The 13551-nt window shown below is 42.5% G+C and overlaps 1 protein-coding gene across 1 annotated transcript in view; it reads left to right on the top strand.

Annotated features, from left to right (window-relative positions):
* Window positions 1-9894, top strand: part of DYM (dymeclin) — a 136333-nt gene extending 126439 nt beyond the window's left edge. The window contains exon 10 of the mRNA XM_009588166.1: window positions 9640-9894. Within this exon, the coding sequence (XP_009586461.1) occupies window positions 9640-9789 (150 nt within the window). The 3' untranslated portion in view covers window positions 9790-9894. The remainder of the gene's footprint in view (window positions 1-9639) is intronic.
* Window positions 9895-13551: the final 3657 nt, after the last annotated feature.

The following is a 13551-nucleotide window of genomic DNA, read 5'->3' as shown; positions in this document are numbered from 1 at the left end:
GCAGGATTATTTTCTCCAAACCCTCCATTGTTCATATGCTTCATAGGCCATTTTAAAACTTTTCAGGTGAGTTTTTCTTCACTGTTAAAGTTTAATAAATTATATCAATTAGACTAAAAGCGTGCAATTCACTTTTCAGAGAATAATTAGCAGATAGTTGTCTCTGATGTGAAAACTGGAATATTGGTTGGCATTTACAGTATTGCTTTTGCTTTAAAAAAAGGGTGATGAAGGGAATACAGATCTATAATTTTTATCCAGAAGTTGGAGCAGACTCTGTAGCCCAGATAGTTAATTCTCTGCTGTCTTTATCAAGAGAATACTTTGCCTTTTTCACTCCTGTTTTACCCTCCTTTGAGTTTCTCCACGTTGTTGCAAATAATCAAACTGTATAGGAGGAATTCTTTTGATCTTTGGCAAGTCCTGAACCATAAAAGGCCCTTTTTCTTTTATATAAGGGTTTCCCCACTGACCCAGTGGTGCTGGGACTCTGAAGGCACCGTGAGCTTTCTCTGGAGGGACCAAGCATCTCAGCTTCTCGCAGGTCTGCTGGTTGCCTGTGCGTCACCGATCTTCCCCTGCCTTCACTTGCTTGCTAAACTTCGTATTTTCTGTCTTTGGCAGAGTGATCCAAACTGCACATACGGATTTAGGACAACTTAAATTTTTGCCCTATTTGAGACCTTCAAAGAGTTGATTTTCCCCCCCTTCTTGATTCACACAATACGTAAAAGTAAGCGAGAAGTTCCCAACTGAGTTATTAAAGCCAATTTCTTTGTTTAAAGTTTACATGTAGCATACTTGAAAAGTGGCTGATTTTCAACTGTCTCATTCATAAAATTCTGGAAAGAAAAAATTCAGCCTTGAATCTGCTTCGTTCGGGGGGGGAAATGGTATTTTGGGATTTGGGAAGTCTTTATAAGGTTGCGGGGTTTAATTCTGAGACTTCTGAAATTCCTGGATGTCCAAGCCCTTCTTTGAGGGTACTACTAAAGCATCATTGACCTAATTGTGAGTTGCAGCAGAGTAAAATGTCCAAAATCTACACCTAATCTTGTAACCTTTTCTTAGCAACTATAGAAATCTTCTGTATAAAGTTGGCAGTGAATGAGTGATTTCTAAATCCATTCCAGTTTTAACAAAAATGTTTGCTGCAAACGTACTGGTTTTCACTCCTGTGTAAAGCTTTGCACGTTGTTCTAAGGAAAGATGGGTTGTGAGCTGAAACACAGGAAGGGCTTAAACTCATCTGCATCTTCCTTAGCACTGGTAAAAATAGGGTCTGCTGTTATGAAATGAGCATTTTCTACAAATCCCGTGGTAGGAAGACTTTTACACATCCACTTCATATTGATAAAAGTTTTCTGAGTTGGTAGGTTCGTCCCCATTTGTGCAGTGGTGCCCTTTAACGCTACTGAGAAATGGGTCCAGGGATTATTCTGGTTTTCAGATTTTAATTCCCTAAATTCAAAAGCACGCAAAGGATTTTACATATTTATCTGAGTAGTCGGTGCAGGTACATAACAGGATTGCGAATGCTCGAGCGAGGTCAGGCAATAGAACCATTTTTGTGAGTTGGGCCAGTAGCTTTCTTCATTCCAGGTGTTTAAATCTTTTCTTGGCTAGTTTTATTTCAGTTTTAAAATTTTGAGGTTGTTCACTTTTTGCTCAGATCCCATGCCTACATTCTTTCTTCTAAAAGGTCTCTGTATTTTCAAAGAATTATTGTTGTTTCAGGTTAAGCCCTGAAGTGGATGAAAGTTCTATTTTTTTGTTGATGGTACCTCATCTACGCATCATGCCTTCATACTCAAGCTTAAAGTATAATTACATATATTGGTCTCTAGTTCTTTTTTTCATATTATTTGGCAAAGCCAGCCTATATTCTATTTTCTGCAGTGTTGCAAACGTCCCTGTAACATTCCTGTTGCAGTTCCCTGTCTCTCTCTGGTCTGGCAGCAAGTCACAGCTCTGTCTGGCTCCTAGCTGTTGAGCTGTCATCTTGGAAACGTTCTGAAAAGATCTGTACCCACCTAGACAACGTGGTATACAGAACAATCCTGACATGGGAAGCAAATTATAATTATAACTGTAAGTCCTTGAATTGTGACTAGATACGTATAATACATACAATGTTATGTAGAGGTTAATGATGCTTAACAGTGCATAATACGTGAGTCTTGCTTTAGGCTTTCACCATCTTCTTAATCTTTTTTTCCCATTCTGAAATTTCTCCAGGTAGACACAGTATCCCCAAAGCTGAGCAGGGATCCCCTTTTTTTCTCTTAAGAGTTTTTCTCTGGATCAGCTCTTCAGGTGGCAAGTTTTCAGCCGGGTTTGCTGAAGAAGCTGCTGACCAGTGGTCCAATTTATTTATCTAGAAGTAGCCCAGGGTCAGGTGTTTCTGAGGTGGACCCAGGACAGCCTGAAGTGGGTACCTGGCCTCATCCAAAGCTCAAATTTATACTTTTGTACAGTGCTTTGGGAATTTGTACGGATTAAAGACTTGGTATTAAGACAAAAATAATTTCTGTGGCACGATTTGGAGGTATTGACATCAGCAATATTTCCTAGCTGTAAGGAAAAGAAACAAGTGTGTATGTTCGTGCATCCCTGACTCTCTAGAAGGACTGTAAAGCTGTCAGTGTTTGCCAACCTATCCTAGAAAGAAATGCAATCTTTTTCTTTTTAGCAATGTGGTACTCCGCAAAGCTTTGCACCCTGGCAGGGTTACTGCAAATATTTCACTTCTTTAAATCATTGCGTCTTTACCAATAAACATCTAGGCACAGCTGTTTTGTTGATTTTTCCAAAATTGACCTGACTTCTCAGTACGCTGTAAAAAAAAAAATTATAATTGCTGAACTCTCACCAGAGGCACGTCTGCTTTTCTGGTGGTAGTTCACATCTTACAGTGCAGATTCACCGTTTGCTCCCCGAGCGGTTATTTTCCCGCAGCTGTGGTTGTACAAACCTTTACTCTGAGTGATCTGAAAACAGAAATCTCATCTCAATGATCCTAACTTGCTAAAACAGTTGTCTCTCTATAGATAAACTTCCCTGCCCTTCTGGACCAGGAAGGTTGTATCTCATTAGTTGAGTATGGGTTACTTACTGAATTTGACTCCCTGGGAAACATGTTGTTTTCTGCTACAGCTCATGTGATTGCTTAAACTGGGGATGTTGAGCCCGTGCATAGGTTGTTTTGAACCTCTTCTTGTCGTCTTGAGTTTTCTTTTTCAAAACCTCCTGACACCCCACTGTTTTCTTCTGCGTCTTTAAATTTGCACCTATTCCTTACACAGATCTCTGAACAAGACGTGCAGCTCGTGCTTACTCTAGCAGATTTCCTGTTTCCTTCCTTCATCTCCCCACCATCATCTTCTGCTGGGCTGGCTGTGCTTCGAGCCTGAGAAGGAGACAAAGATGGTATCGGGCAGGTGTGGTGTAGCCCGTACAGATATTTCACCAAAGCCACATAGACTTTCTGTCTTAAGTCAAAGAGAAGCACTGTAAATGCAAAGAGAACCAGAGAAAGATGAAATGGGATTATCTCCCTGGAAGAGTTAAATAATTGCAAAAATTCAATCTATCAGTATCTTAGAACAAGTACTGAGAAATTTTCTTCCCTAAATTGTGCTCTGTCAAAGCACTTACGTGCTTGTATTTATATAAAAATTAAATATATCAGTGTTTACATGCCTGTATATCTGTACCAGGCGTGACTGTTGAATTATTTTCAAGATCATTGGCCATTAATTTGATTCAGATGGGGATTTTGGGGACCAGATTTTCACAGTGGCGTTGTGGATTTTGCAGACAAATATAAATGTTCTTCCTCTGCCCAAACTCCTTACAGGTTGGTATGTTTGGTGCACGGCAGGTCGTTGAACTAAACCTTGCTGGGATAAATATTCGTTATGGCACTTATAATGAAGAGTTGGTATGGTGCTGTCGGAGCCCTTTTTTTTTTTTTCTTTTTTTCCTTTCCCCTCTGCCAGTTTATGTGTGTTGCTAATAAGATCCAATCCTGCAGGTGCTCCCCAGGCAATATTGCTATATTTAGCTGAAGCAATATGAAACACATTAATTTGCCAGCATGTCATTAGGTTACCAAACAAGACTCATGGTAAGCTTTTCAAATGCACACAAATCCCGTTTTCAGAAAGACTTTGAAGCTTGAGATTGATGGAAAGTGAATGTGAATTTGACTCTCAAATGTGTTCAGACTCCTTTGGAAATGGTACTTTTCTCCTAAACCAGTCACATGTTTTTGAAAATACTGACTCACATGGGATTGCTGTTTCAGAAACCAAGTGTTTCTAACCGAGGATTCGAGGAAAAGAGGATTCTCCCGTTTTATGTTAATCCAATTCTTTGATTTCTTTCTTTTCCACAACAACTGCCCCATTTCTTTGATGAGGGTTGCTTTTCATCCAGTCAAACATCTAGATCTCTGAACAAGCAAAGACATAGCTTCGCTCCATCGCTCTTAAAGCAGCTCCATCTGCCCTTGCTTATGTCATCTGAGCGGAGATCATCCACTGACATGACACTGCAGCCTAACAACAACTCTGATGGTTCATTTGTGAAGGGAAGGGGGTTTTTTTGTTTAATGTACGGCTCAAGTCTTCTAGCTCAAATGCCACTGAGTTGCCTGGAGCCGTGCCAGGTGCTGTTGGCTGGCTGTGATGCTATCTTCCTAATCGTTAACTGCAAAAAAAAAAAAAACACAACCCTGATGTTGTTGAACTTTTGCGGTAGGGGAGTTATTGCAGTTCAGTTCTGCATCTGTTCATCGGACTTCCTGTGGTTTTTCATCGAATCATATGATTGACAGGGCAGACAGTCTGCAAAGTTCTTGGTCTGTCTAGTTTATACCCTCGTCCCAACCACTAAATCTGACTTCTGCTTTGTCTGGCAGAAGAAAACAAGATAGGGTGCTGTGGTAGGTTGATTGACCAGAACTGATAAGTGGTGTCTCTATTTAAACTGTGCAGTTCAAATCTTAGTGTTACCTCCGGCTCTCAAGTTTTCAAGTACTGTCTCAGGTTGGTTTGGTTTAAACTAGCTGGGGTTGTCTCTGCTCTGGTAATGACTGGAGAGAAATGCAAATAATGGCTGCGCTGGACCCATTTATGTCAGGGCAATGAGTTCAAAAACTTAAATAGCGAAGCGCATGGGTAGTGAAGAACTTGTACATCTTTCGACACCATCAAGCTGAACGAATAGGGCTGTGAAGGAAAAAAAAGGGATGATTTATCGCATGCCAAGACTTTTCCTCTATTCTTAGGCCATTTAAGGTGCCTTAGAGTGGTCCCTCTTTTCAGAAAGTGCTAAAAATCAGGTTCATTTGGTGTCACCAGCTGGGGAGCAAATGCCTTTCCAGGATTAATTTGGACCCAACAGCAGCAAAGCAGAAGAAAATGGTTTTCTACCTTGCTGCTTCGACATGCCAATTTGGGAATTTTGTTAACCTTGATAAAACCCTCACCGGTGCTGGCTGGGGTGTTTTCTGGGAGTGCCCTGAGACTCCTCTGACCTGGTTGTTTTACAGCTCTCCTGAAACATTCATTTGGTGTCATCTCCTGTATGTCTGCAGCACATGGCAAAAGCTTCTGATCACTCATTTGGAAGCAGAGCATGCAGGAGATAAACGGCACAGAGCTGAACTTAAACATTCCTTGAACTACCACCTGTCAAAAATCTTAAAGCTTTATGCCATTGGTCTAGTTTTTTACATGGTGTTTAACCCTTGCTGTTATAAATTGTGTTAAAGTCAGCCTGATAAATAAGAAACATTTTGAGGTGACTTAAACTTGATGATTTTGAATGTGAACAAATTTTGTTTTCAGTGAATACTCTAACAGTGAAACAGTATGGGTAGTTTTTTATCTTAACAGTGGTAAATCTTGCAAGACACAGTCTGGTGCAGAAGGTCTCTCCATGCTGGGCCTCCAGGATTTCTCATTTTTAATGAATGAGAAAACATGGCCACCACACAGCCATGGATCATTGCAGTCATCTAAAGAAGTTAGTTTTGATTTACCGACCTGGAAGTCAAATTCTCCATGTCTTGTTAGCAATGCATGGCACTACCCTGGGTCCCCTGTTCAGGGGGACCATCAGAAAAAGATAATTTCTGCCATAATTTACCTCCTTTTTATAAAGATACGTTTGAAATTGCGTGTGTGTAATGGCAACGTATATTATATCTCCCCTTAAAAATCTCATTATCCTTGTCTACATTCCCAAGATAAACCTGCAGACTGTTCAAGGCATATGTTGAGTGTGAGAGAGTCCAGGCTGACTGCAGTGAGTTACAGTCTTTAATCTCAAATTGATTATTAAATTGCTATGGTACGATCACAATAGATGGCAACATTGATCAGTCTGAAGAAAGGCTTAATAATAAAATCAATGCATGACTGTTACTGCCTGAAAATATGAATGCTATCTGATTTATTTTATGCTGTCCTTCCAGCTGAGAGATGATGGGATAGTAAGAGCTGAGCATCTCAGATGTAGCTATTGGAATTTCTAATACAATTTTACCTACTGTTTTAAAGCTTAAGATGTTCATTAAGCTGCATGAGAGTCCAGAATAGTCCCAGACTAGTGGGACCATTCTGGACTCCCAGAGTGTCTGCAAAAACAGTAGCTATAATCTGTGACCCTGAAGGTGAAAAAACTTATCTGTGTTTAATTCAACTCAAATTAGCATCTTTAATCACTTTTTTCCCCTTCCCTCCCAGAAGGACTACTACACGCTGCAGTACTGGCATACAGCCACCTTTGGGGTGAAGAATGACAGCTGTGTAAGGGCTTTTCTCTGCTAGGAAATGTTGCAGTGGTTTAATCATGAGGTTTAACCATTCATTCTGCTGATGCAATGCTGAACTGAACGTGTTCCTGTCTACACTGACCACAAGTCAGGAAGCATTTAGGAGGGAAGTGGGGAAGATTACACTGAGGATAAGCAGAGTAGAATATCAGTTTTAAAAAAAAGAAAAAAAAAATTTAATGTCTACGTGAGGGCTTGATTGGAGTGAGGCTTAACCTGCTGAAAGAATCGTGGTGTCCTGAGAGGAGGGATGGGGTGGCAGAGAGGGAAGGCAGGCACGGCTTGAGGACTTGGAGCCGAGATGGGAAGGGATAGAGGATGTTAATGAAAAGGAGGATCTCACAAGGCTGATGAGAAAAAAGAAAACTTGTGCAAGTACAAAACAGAAAGATATGCTGAAGGGAGACCATGAAGGTACAGTGGAAGGGAGTTGGGGATGGGAGACTAGGAGACAGGATATTACGAGATGGGGGTGAATATAGGTGCAAGACAACTAAAAGCGAGGAAGCAAAATGATGTGGAAGATGAAGCAGGCTGGTCACAACAGACTTGGGGAGAGAGCTTGTAGAGAGGTGATAGAAAATGGTTTAGGGGCACAAAAGGGCTATGGGAGAGCTTCTCTACCACAAACTGCATGTCTGACGCAGGAAATGAAAATTGCTGATGTACCTTTGAGGTTCTGAGCTTTGAACTCAACAGAAGTTAGATGCAGAAGTGCTTTTAACAATCTTATCTTGTAGCTGCCTTAGTTCCTTAAGCAGAAGTAATAGTGCTGGAAACAATACTGTCCTCCTTCCCTCCCTGACTGCTATAAGGATGAGCTCCCCACATGTTCTGAAGTCATCAAGTACAATGACAGCCACACCGATGGCGAAAATGGTCCCTCCCAGGCTAAATATTGGCATCCAGCTAAGTAGAGCTGTGGTGAAGGACCTGACCCCAACATAAGCCAAACCACAGCAGCTCCAGAATGTTGGAGCTACTGGAGGGTGACACCGATGTCCTCATCAATCACAGAATCATAGAACGGTTTGGGTTGGAAGGGACCTTTCAAGGTCATATAGTCCAACCCCCCTGCAATGAACAGGGACATCTTCAACTAGATCAGGTTGCTCAGAGCCCAACATAGGAGATAGCATGTGGTTGAATGAAGCTGTCCATGGAGACATGTTCCTCGTAAAGCACAATGCAGGTGGCACCTTTATGACTTGGTGTAATTGTACGCTCAGTACTTACACCAAACTGCTCTAGCAACAGCAGCAACACAAGGAAGGAGTAGAATAGTTTCCATGGTTTATGACTCCAAGAATAGAAATAACCTGAGCGTGTATAACTTGGCCACTGAAAGCCAAGTGGCCACGAAGTGCCACTTCAAAGGAGACTGTTCCAGCCAGAAGGGTCTTGTGCCCTAACGCAAGGAAACAGGACACTCTGAGCTCAAGAAAGATGAAGGGTATCCCGTCATTATTAATGGGCAAAGAGGCTTCTTAGCCATTGCTGTGCTTGTTCTGATCATGTCACACCATGGAGTTTATTCTTAGTCTTAGCCACAGCCTTATAAATAATAAAATGGGTCATGTTTTATCTTACCCCAGTGATCATTGTAATGCGGCTTTTATCTGAGACTCTGCCAAGCTCTTGACACAGGCAACGTTTAGAAGTAGATAAAATGATTGAAGAGCACAGTACAAAAGTAGGCTCAGCTCTTCCCCAAAACACACGCTTACCGAAAGCAAAAGCAGTGGGTTTGCAGTGTATGTGCTGCTTTGGGAGGGAAGAAGTGAGAGAAAATTGGAAAATTGAGGAAGTAGCATGTCTATCCAGTTAGGATGGGCTGGGCTAGCTCATCTGATGCGTGTTAATTCTGAAAGTACTTTGCTGGTACTGAAAAACAGGGCTTTTGTGGAAACGATATTGTCTAGCCTGTAATTTCCAGGAGGGGGAGGTATCTGCGTGGACGGGCAATAGCCTGTGCCTATGTGCATAGGTCTTGCGGCTACAGCCTTAGAGGCTGAAGTGGGATAGATGCATGACACGTTGCAGTTGAGGAGCTTGCAGGGTTTTGCACTCTGATTGCCGCAGTGATGCCATTAGAGTCATTCTGTGTGCTCCTCAGCAACGGGAAAGCCAAGGCACAGAGGTAATGACCTACCCAAAAGTACAGAGAAACCTGTAGCAAAACTGGAAGTGGCCTCCTGGACCCCAGGAGCCCACCCACGGAGCCTAGACACGCTTCCCACCATGCTTCCTGGAGGAGGAGCATTTCTCTCCTGGAAACTTCTACATACATAAAGTCTTTGAGAATTAGTCCGTTTGCCATAACACTGGGTTCCTGAAAACGTATCACAGACTGTGTATTCTTACGACCTTCCCAAAGGATTCTCCTGCTATGGAGCTGAGTACAATTAATAGCAAAGTGCTTTTTAGGGAAAACTGCAATAAACAGGTCTGTACGTGTGCAAGCAAGAAGGCTTTTGTGGGGCTACTAAAAATGACAGTTTTCTTTAAGACCTTTGTGTTTTGTAAAGGATTCACATGTTTAGTCTTTGTTAACAGGCAAATTGAGTGTGACCAACGGTAAAACGGTTGAATACAACATGCCAACGTAGCATTCAGTTCAAAGAAGAAATTATAAATGATCTCTTTATCCTGTAAATATTTTCCTTCGGGTCTAATGGTTCGGTTCCTTCCATTATTTTTTTCACCAGACCTCTTTCTTCAGTGTTTACGTGGGCTGCATGTTTGCAAAGAGACATGCAAGCCTTCCCTTAGCGGACTTTGGTTTCTTGTTGCAGAAATTCCCCGAGCTGAAGTTCAAGTATGTGGAGGAGGAGCAACCTGAGGAGTTCTTCATCCCCTACGTTTGGTCCTTGGTCTACAACTCCGCTGTGGCTCTGTACTGGAACCCGCATGACATCCAGCTCTTCACTATGGACTCCGGCTGAAGGAGATGCCCCAGCCAGGCCAACTCAACTCCATCTTCTTACAGAAAACAAAACTCCGCACCGCGTGTTAATACGTGACCCCTTCCAGCGTGCACCCTCTGACCCCAAAGCTTATGGAGAATGAAGCTTGCCGTTAGTGTACAGTCCAATGTCCATGTTTTGGAAGCAGATTGCCACCGACACGCTGGCAACAGACTGTGGTGTGAGGAACTGACGGCTTGTAGGCAACCTTGTATTTATAGTCCTATAACCTAGAGCTTGTTTGATGAAATGAGGCCTTACACATGGGGTATAATGTTACTACCAACCACAAACCTGATTGTTCTTTTAACTTAACGGGGTAAATGAGGAAAGAGATTGCGGACTTTGATTTAGAAGCAGCGTTTGTATTTTTGTTTCTTTCAAGCAAGGCAGCTTCGTTGGGTCAAGCTTTCTATGGTCTGTTGGATTCCGCCGTGGGTTGCTCGTTACCTAATCCCGTGCTTTCACTCACAGCCCTTCATTTCGGTGGCACTGTCAAGGCTGTAGTCGTTAAATTGGTGTCTATACTGTCATCCGAGTGAACTAAGCAAGCAGCATATTAATCAGATTAGCTCCCAGGCGGATTCAAAACACTTGATTTAGATGTCAAAATGTTTGTGGGAGGATTTTCAATAGCAAGTCTTTTTTTGTTGTTGTTTGACTGGCAAATACTCTATAGAGGGCTAGAAACACCAGCTTTCAGAGTCAGGTCCCTTACAGGCTTGTTTTACTGTGCTTCTGTGCAAAAGTTGTTCCTGGAAATTCAGTGTGTGGGGGGAAAAAAAGAAATCTCCAAAGAAAGTAGTTATAAGATTATAAAATAGACCAATGTCCTGTAAAACTGTGTGTAATGGTGACAGTGTGTCGTGGGGATCCTTGGCAGAGTTCTGTGTTGAAAATCCCCTGTTTGCTATTAAAGGTTTTAAGGCAGAAGTAAGAATTTATCTGAATGTAGAATACTTCTCTTTTTTGTTGTTTTAAAGTGTCCTTTCCTGATATACCTGTTTCTGGAGTTGGAAGAACAAAAGAAGTGGCTTGACCTGATTTTGAAAGAACATCTCATTTTTCAAAATGAGGATCATTTCTTCTGTGGGAGGCTCCTGACGGTGCCCGTTGCACACGCATGCAGACACTAATCCCACATGCTGCTATGTGGAGGGCTGTCACCAATGCATTGCATGCCAAAACATAAATATCAAGGAATTAGTTCCTAAACATACATGGCAACCCCTTGTATTCGCTGCCTGCTCCAGCATGTTCTGGTTACTGACCTGAAGAATTGAGTGCATTTGCTTTCAGACAGTCTTTCGAGTGGCTTTAAATAGAATTTCTTGCACCCATTTTTCTCCCTGAAGGAGTGCTAGGATTGTACTTTCTTTTTATCTGCTTATTTAGAGGTGGAAGTCCATTTGAGTCCTACACAAATGGAAACGCTGGCTTTAAAAAAAAAAAAGCTTTCCAAATTTATTTAAATATAGCTACAAAGCGACGTATACAGCCCAGGAGCATTTAGGACTTTAAAATGGCAGAAGCTTTTGAGAAAAGGCAATAGTAAGACTGGAGATGCAGTTTTTTCTTAGGAAAATACGAGAAATGAATGAACCATGACTGAGCTGCACATAAGTTTATACTGTGTTTTGGATTTTTTTTTTTTTTTTGGTCTTTGAGCAAACGTCACAGGGGAATGACTCTTCTTGGTTATTGTAGTGATTTGTAATTTTGTCTTTATTAAAAGGCTAAGAGTACTTGTGAGTCAGCAGAGCTGCCCAGCCTTTGGAAAGGTCAGTCTGAAGATGCACTTTTAAACCGTGGATTCTGAAGCTACTGGGATGGCTCCGTTCTCATCTGTCTTAACCACCCGCGAGCACTTGAACCTGCCCGAGGTGAGCACCCTCCACCCCGCTGCCTGCAGCAGAAGTGGAGCACTTCATGAAAGAGGGCTCAGCCAGAGCAGATGCTTATCAGCCGGGTGTCAAACTGGAGAGAACCTGATTTTTCTTTGAAAGGGCTTTTTATAAAGGGTACATAAAGCAGCAATCTGATAGAATAGGTCAAACCAGCTGCTGAATCAATGTAGGAGTCGCACAGTAAATTATTTCTCGCTGTCCTCTCGTTGTGATGACATTGAATTGAAGTACAGAAGGAACAGGTTTGTTCCGATCGCATAATTTCCTTGTGCATTTAATTAATATGCAATGCTCCCAGGGCCCAGCTGGTTTAGAACAGCTGGAGTTACAATCCAAAGCTGAAACAGCAGAGCCAGACCAAGATTTATGCTGAAATCCATGCTAGCCCCATTGGCTCTTCCAAAAGTTTGAGCATTATGTGGGTCTCGCAGTGTCCTGAAGTCTGCAGTCTGGCACGGTCACAAATACTCTGTTTTCCTTCAGATCTGTAAAGTATCACCTTAGGGATCCTTTTCATTACTTTGTGTGAAAGATTTATTATGCGTAATAAAAAAAAAAAATTAAAACAGTAAATACAGGCTGTAGTTGTATTTGTTTTACGCGATAGCTGCCGCGTGGTGACGTTTGGCCAGTGGGTCTTGGTGTGGTCATCAGACCTAACGTGCATGTTTTACAACGTTCTCCGTGAGGTGCAATAAAAAGAATATTATTTTATTTATTGTATTAAGTAGACGGTTGTTTAAATCTGTGCTTGGTGAAAGAAGGGATGTGTCATGCTGCAACGTCATGCTGAATCCCACCTAATGGAGGGCTCTTGCCAACTCGACTTCTACAGTCACAATAGGTACAGCCTGGAGGAGACACTGGGAACGTGCAGTCGTAGGGTGGAGCAGAGGAGGGACAGGACTGTCCCCTTCAGACCAGACGTGATGTCTTTCTGCACCCTCAGTTGCTCTTTCTTGTTGTTCTGGCCACACCATTTAGGCAGATGGTGTCTCCCTGGTTTTTGGGTGTGGGGTTGGGTCTTAGCCTTAATGTGCCCATATTGTTGCTCTGAATGCTGATCACTGGTGACACGATCTGCTTAGGCTACCTGAGTAGCGTTAGAGAGGGGAATCCATTGCGTCAGGGTTGGGGAGGAGAAGGGAGATCTGCTCTGTCCTTGCTCGGAGGACCATCCCTTCCGTGAGTCTCCTCTGGGTTTGAAGCTTTCGGGAGAACGGGCAGGAAACCAAGTCGCTGTGTAAGTTGTCAGTGAAGTGGAGGTTGTGCATGTGAAGTCCGTGAGTCTCCTCTGGGTTTGAAGCTTTTGGGAGAACGGGCAGGAAGCCAAGTTGCTGTGTAAGTTGTGAAGTGGAGGTTGTGCATGTGAATCCTGATGCACGTGGTCCTGATGAGGGAGAAATTGTCCTTCCTCAGCTAATGGAGAGAAGCTCTGACCTCGCTACGAAAACAAGGTGGTGGGTTGGAAGCTACAAATGAGTCGGGCATCATTCACTTTGGCAAAAGCAGTCCAAAAACCTTCCAGATTTCATGGCATTTCTTGACCCTACTAGCCTAAAACCGAAGAGTATTAGGCAAGTTACACGAAAAAAACCCAAACTGTTTTCTACGTGCCTGCTAGATTGTTGATCTACCAGTTAAACAGGAAAGGAAGAAGCAAACAACCCCCCTCCTTTGGCAACTCTAAAGCTTTTTGTACAACCTTTTCTACTGGGCGGCTCGGTTTTATTCTTGTGTACGTTGTCTAATTCAGCCAACTAAAGGTCAAATGCCATCTTATAGTTTAGTCAACCCCAGGCTCTCTCCTGATGGATTGGGCTCGGTTTGCGAA

Source organism: Fulmarus glacialis, unplaced genomic scaffold (genome assembly GCF_000690835.1).
Source record: "Fulmarus glacialis isolate BGI_N327 unplaced genomic scaffold, ASM69083v1 scaffold722, whole genome shotgun sequence".
In the NCBI taxonomy this organism is placed as follows: domain Eukaryota; kingdom Metazoa; phylum Chordata; class Aves; order Procellariiformes; family Procellariidae; genus Fulmarus; species Fulmarus glacialis.
This window is presented reverse-complemented; position numbering and strand designations above follow the sequence as displayed.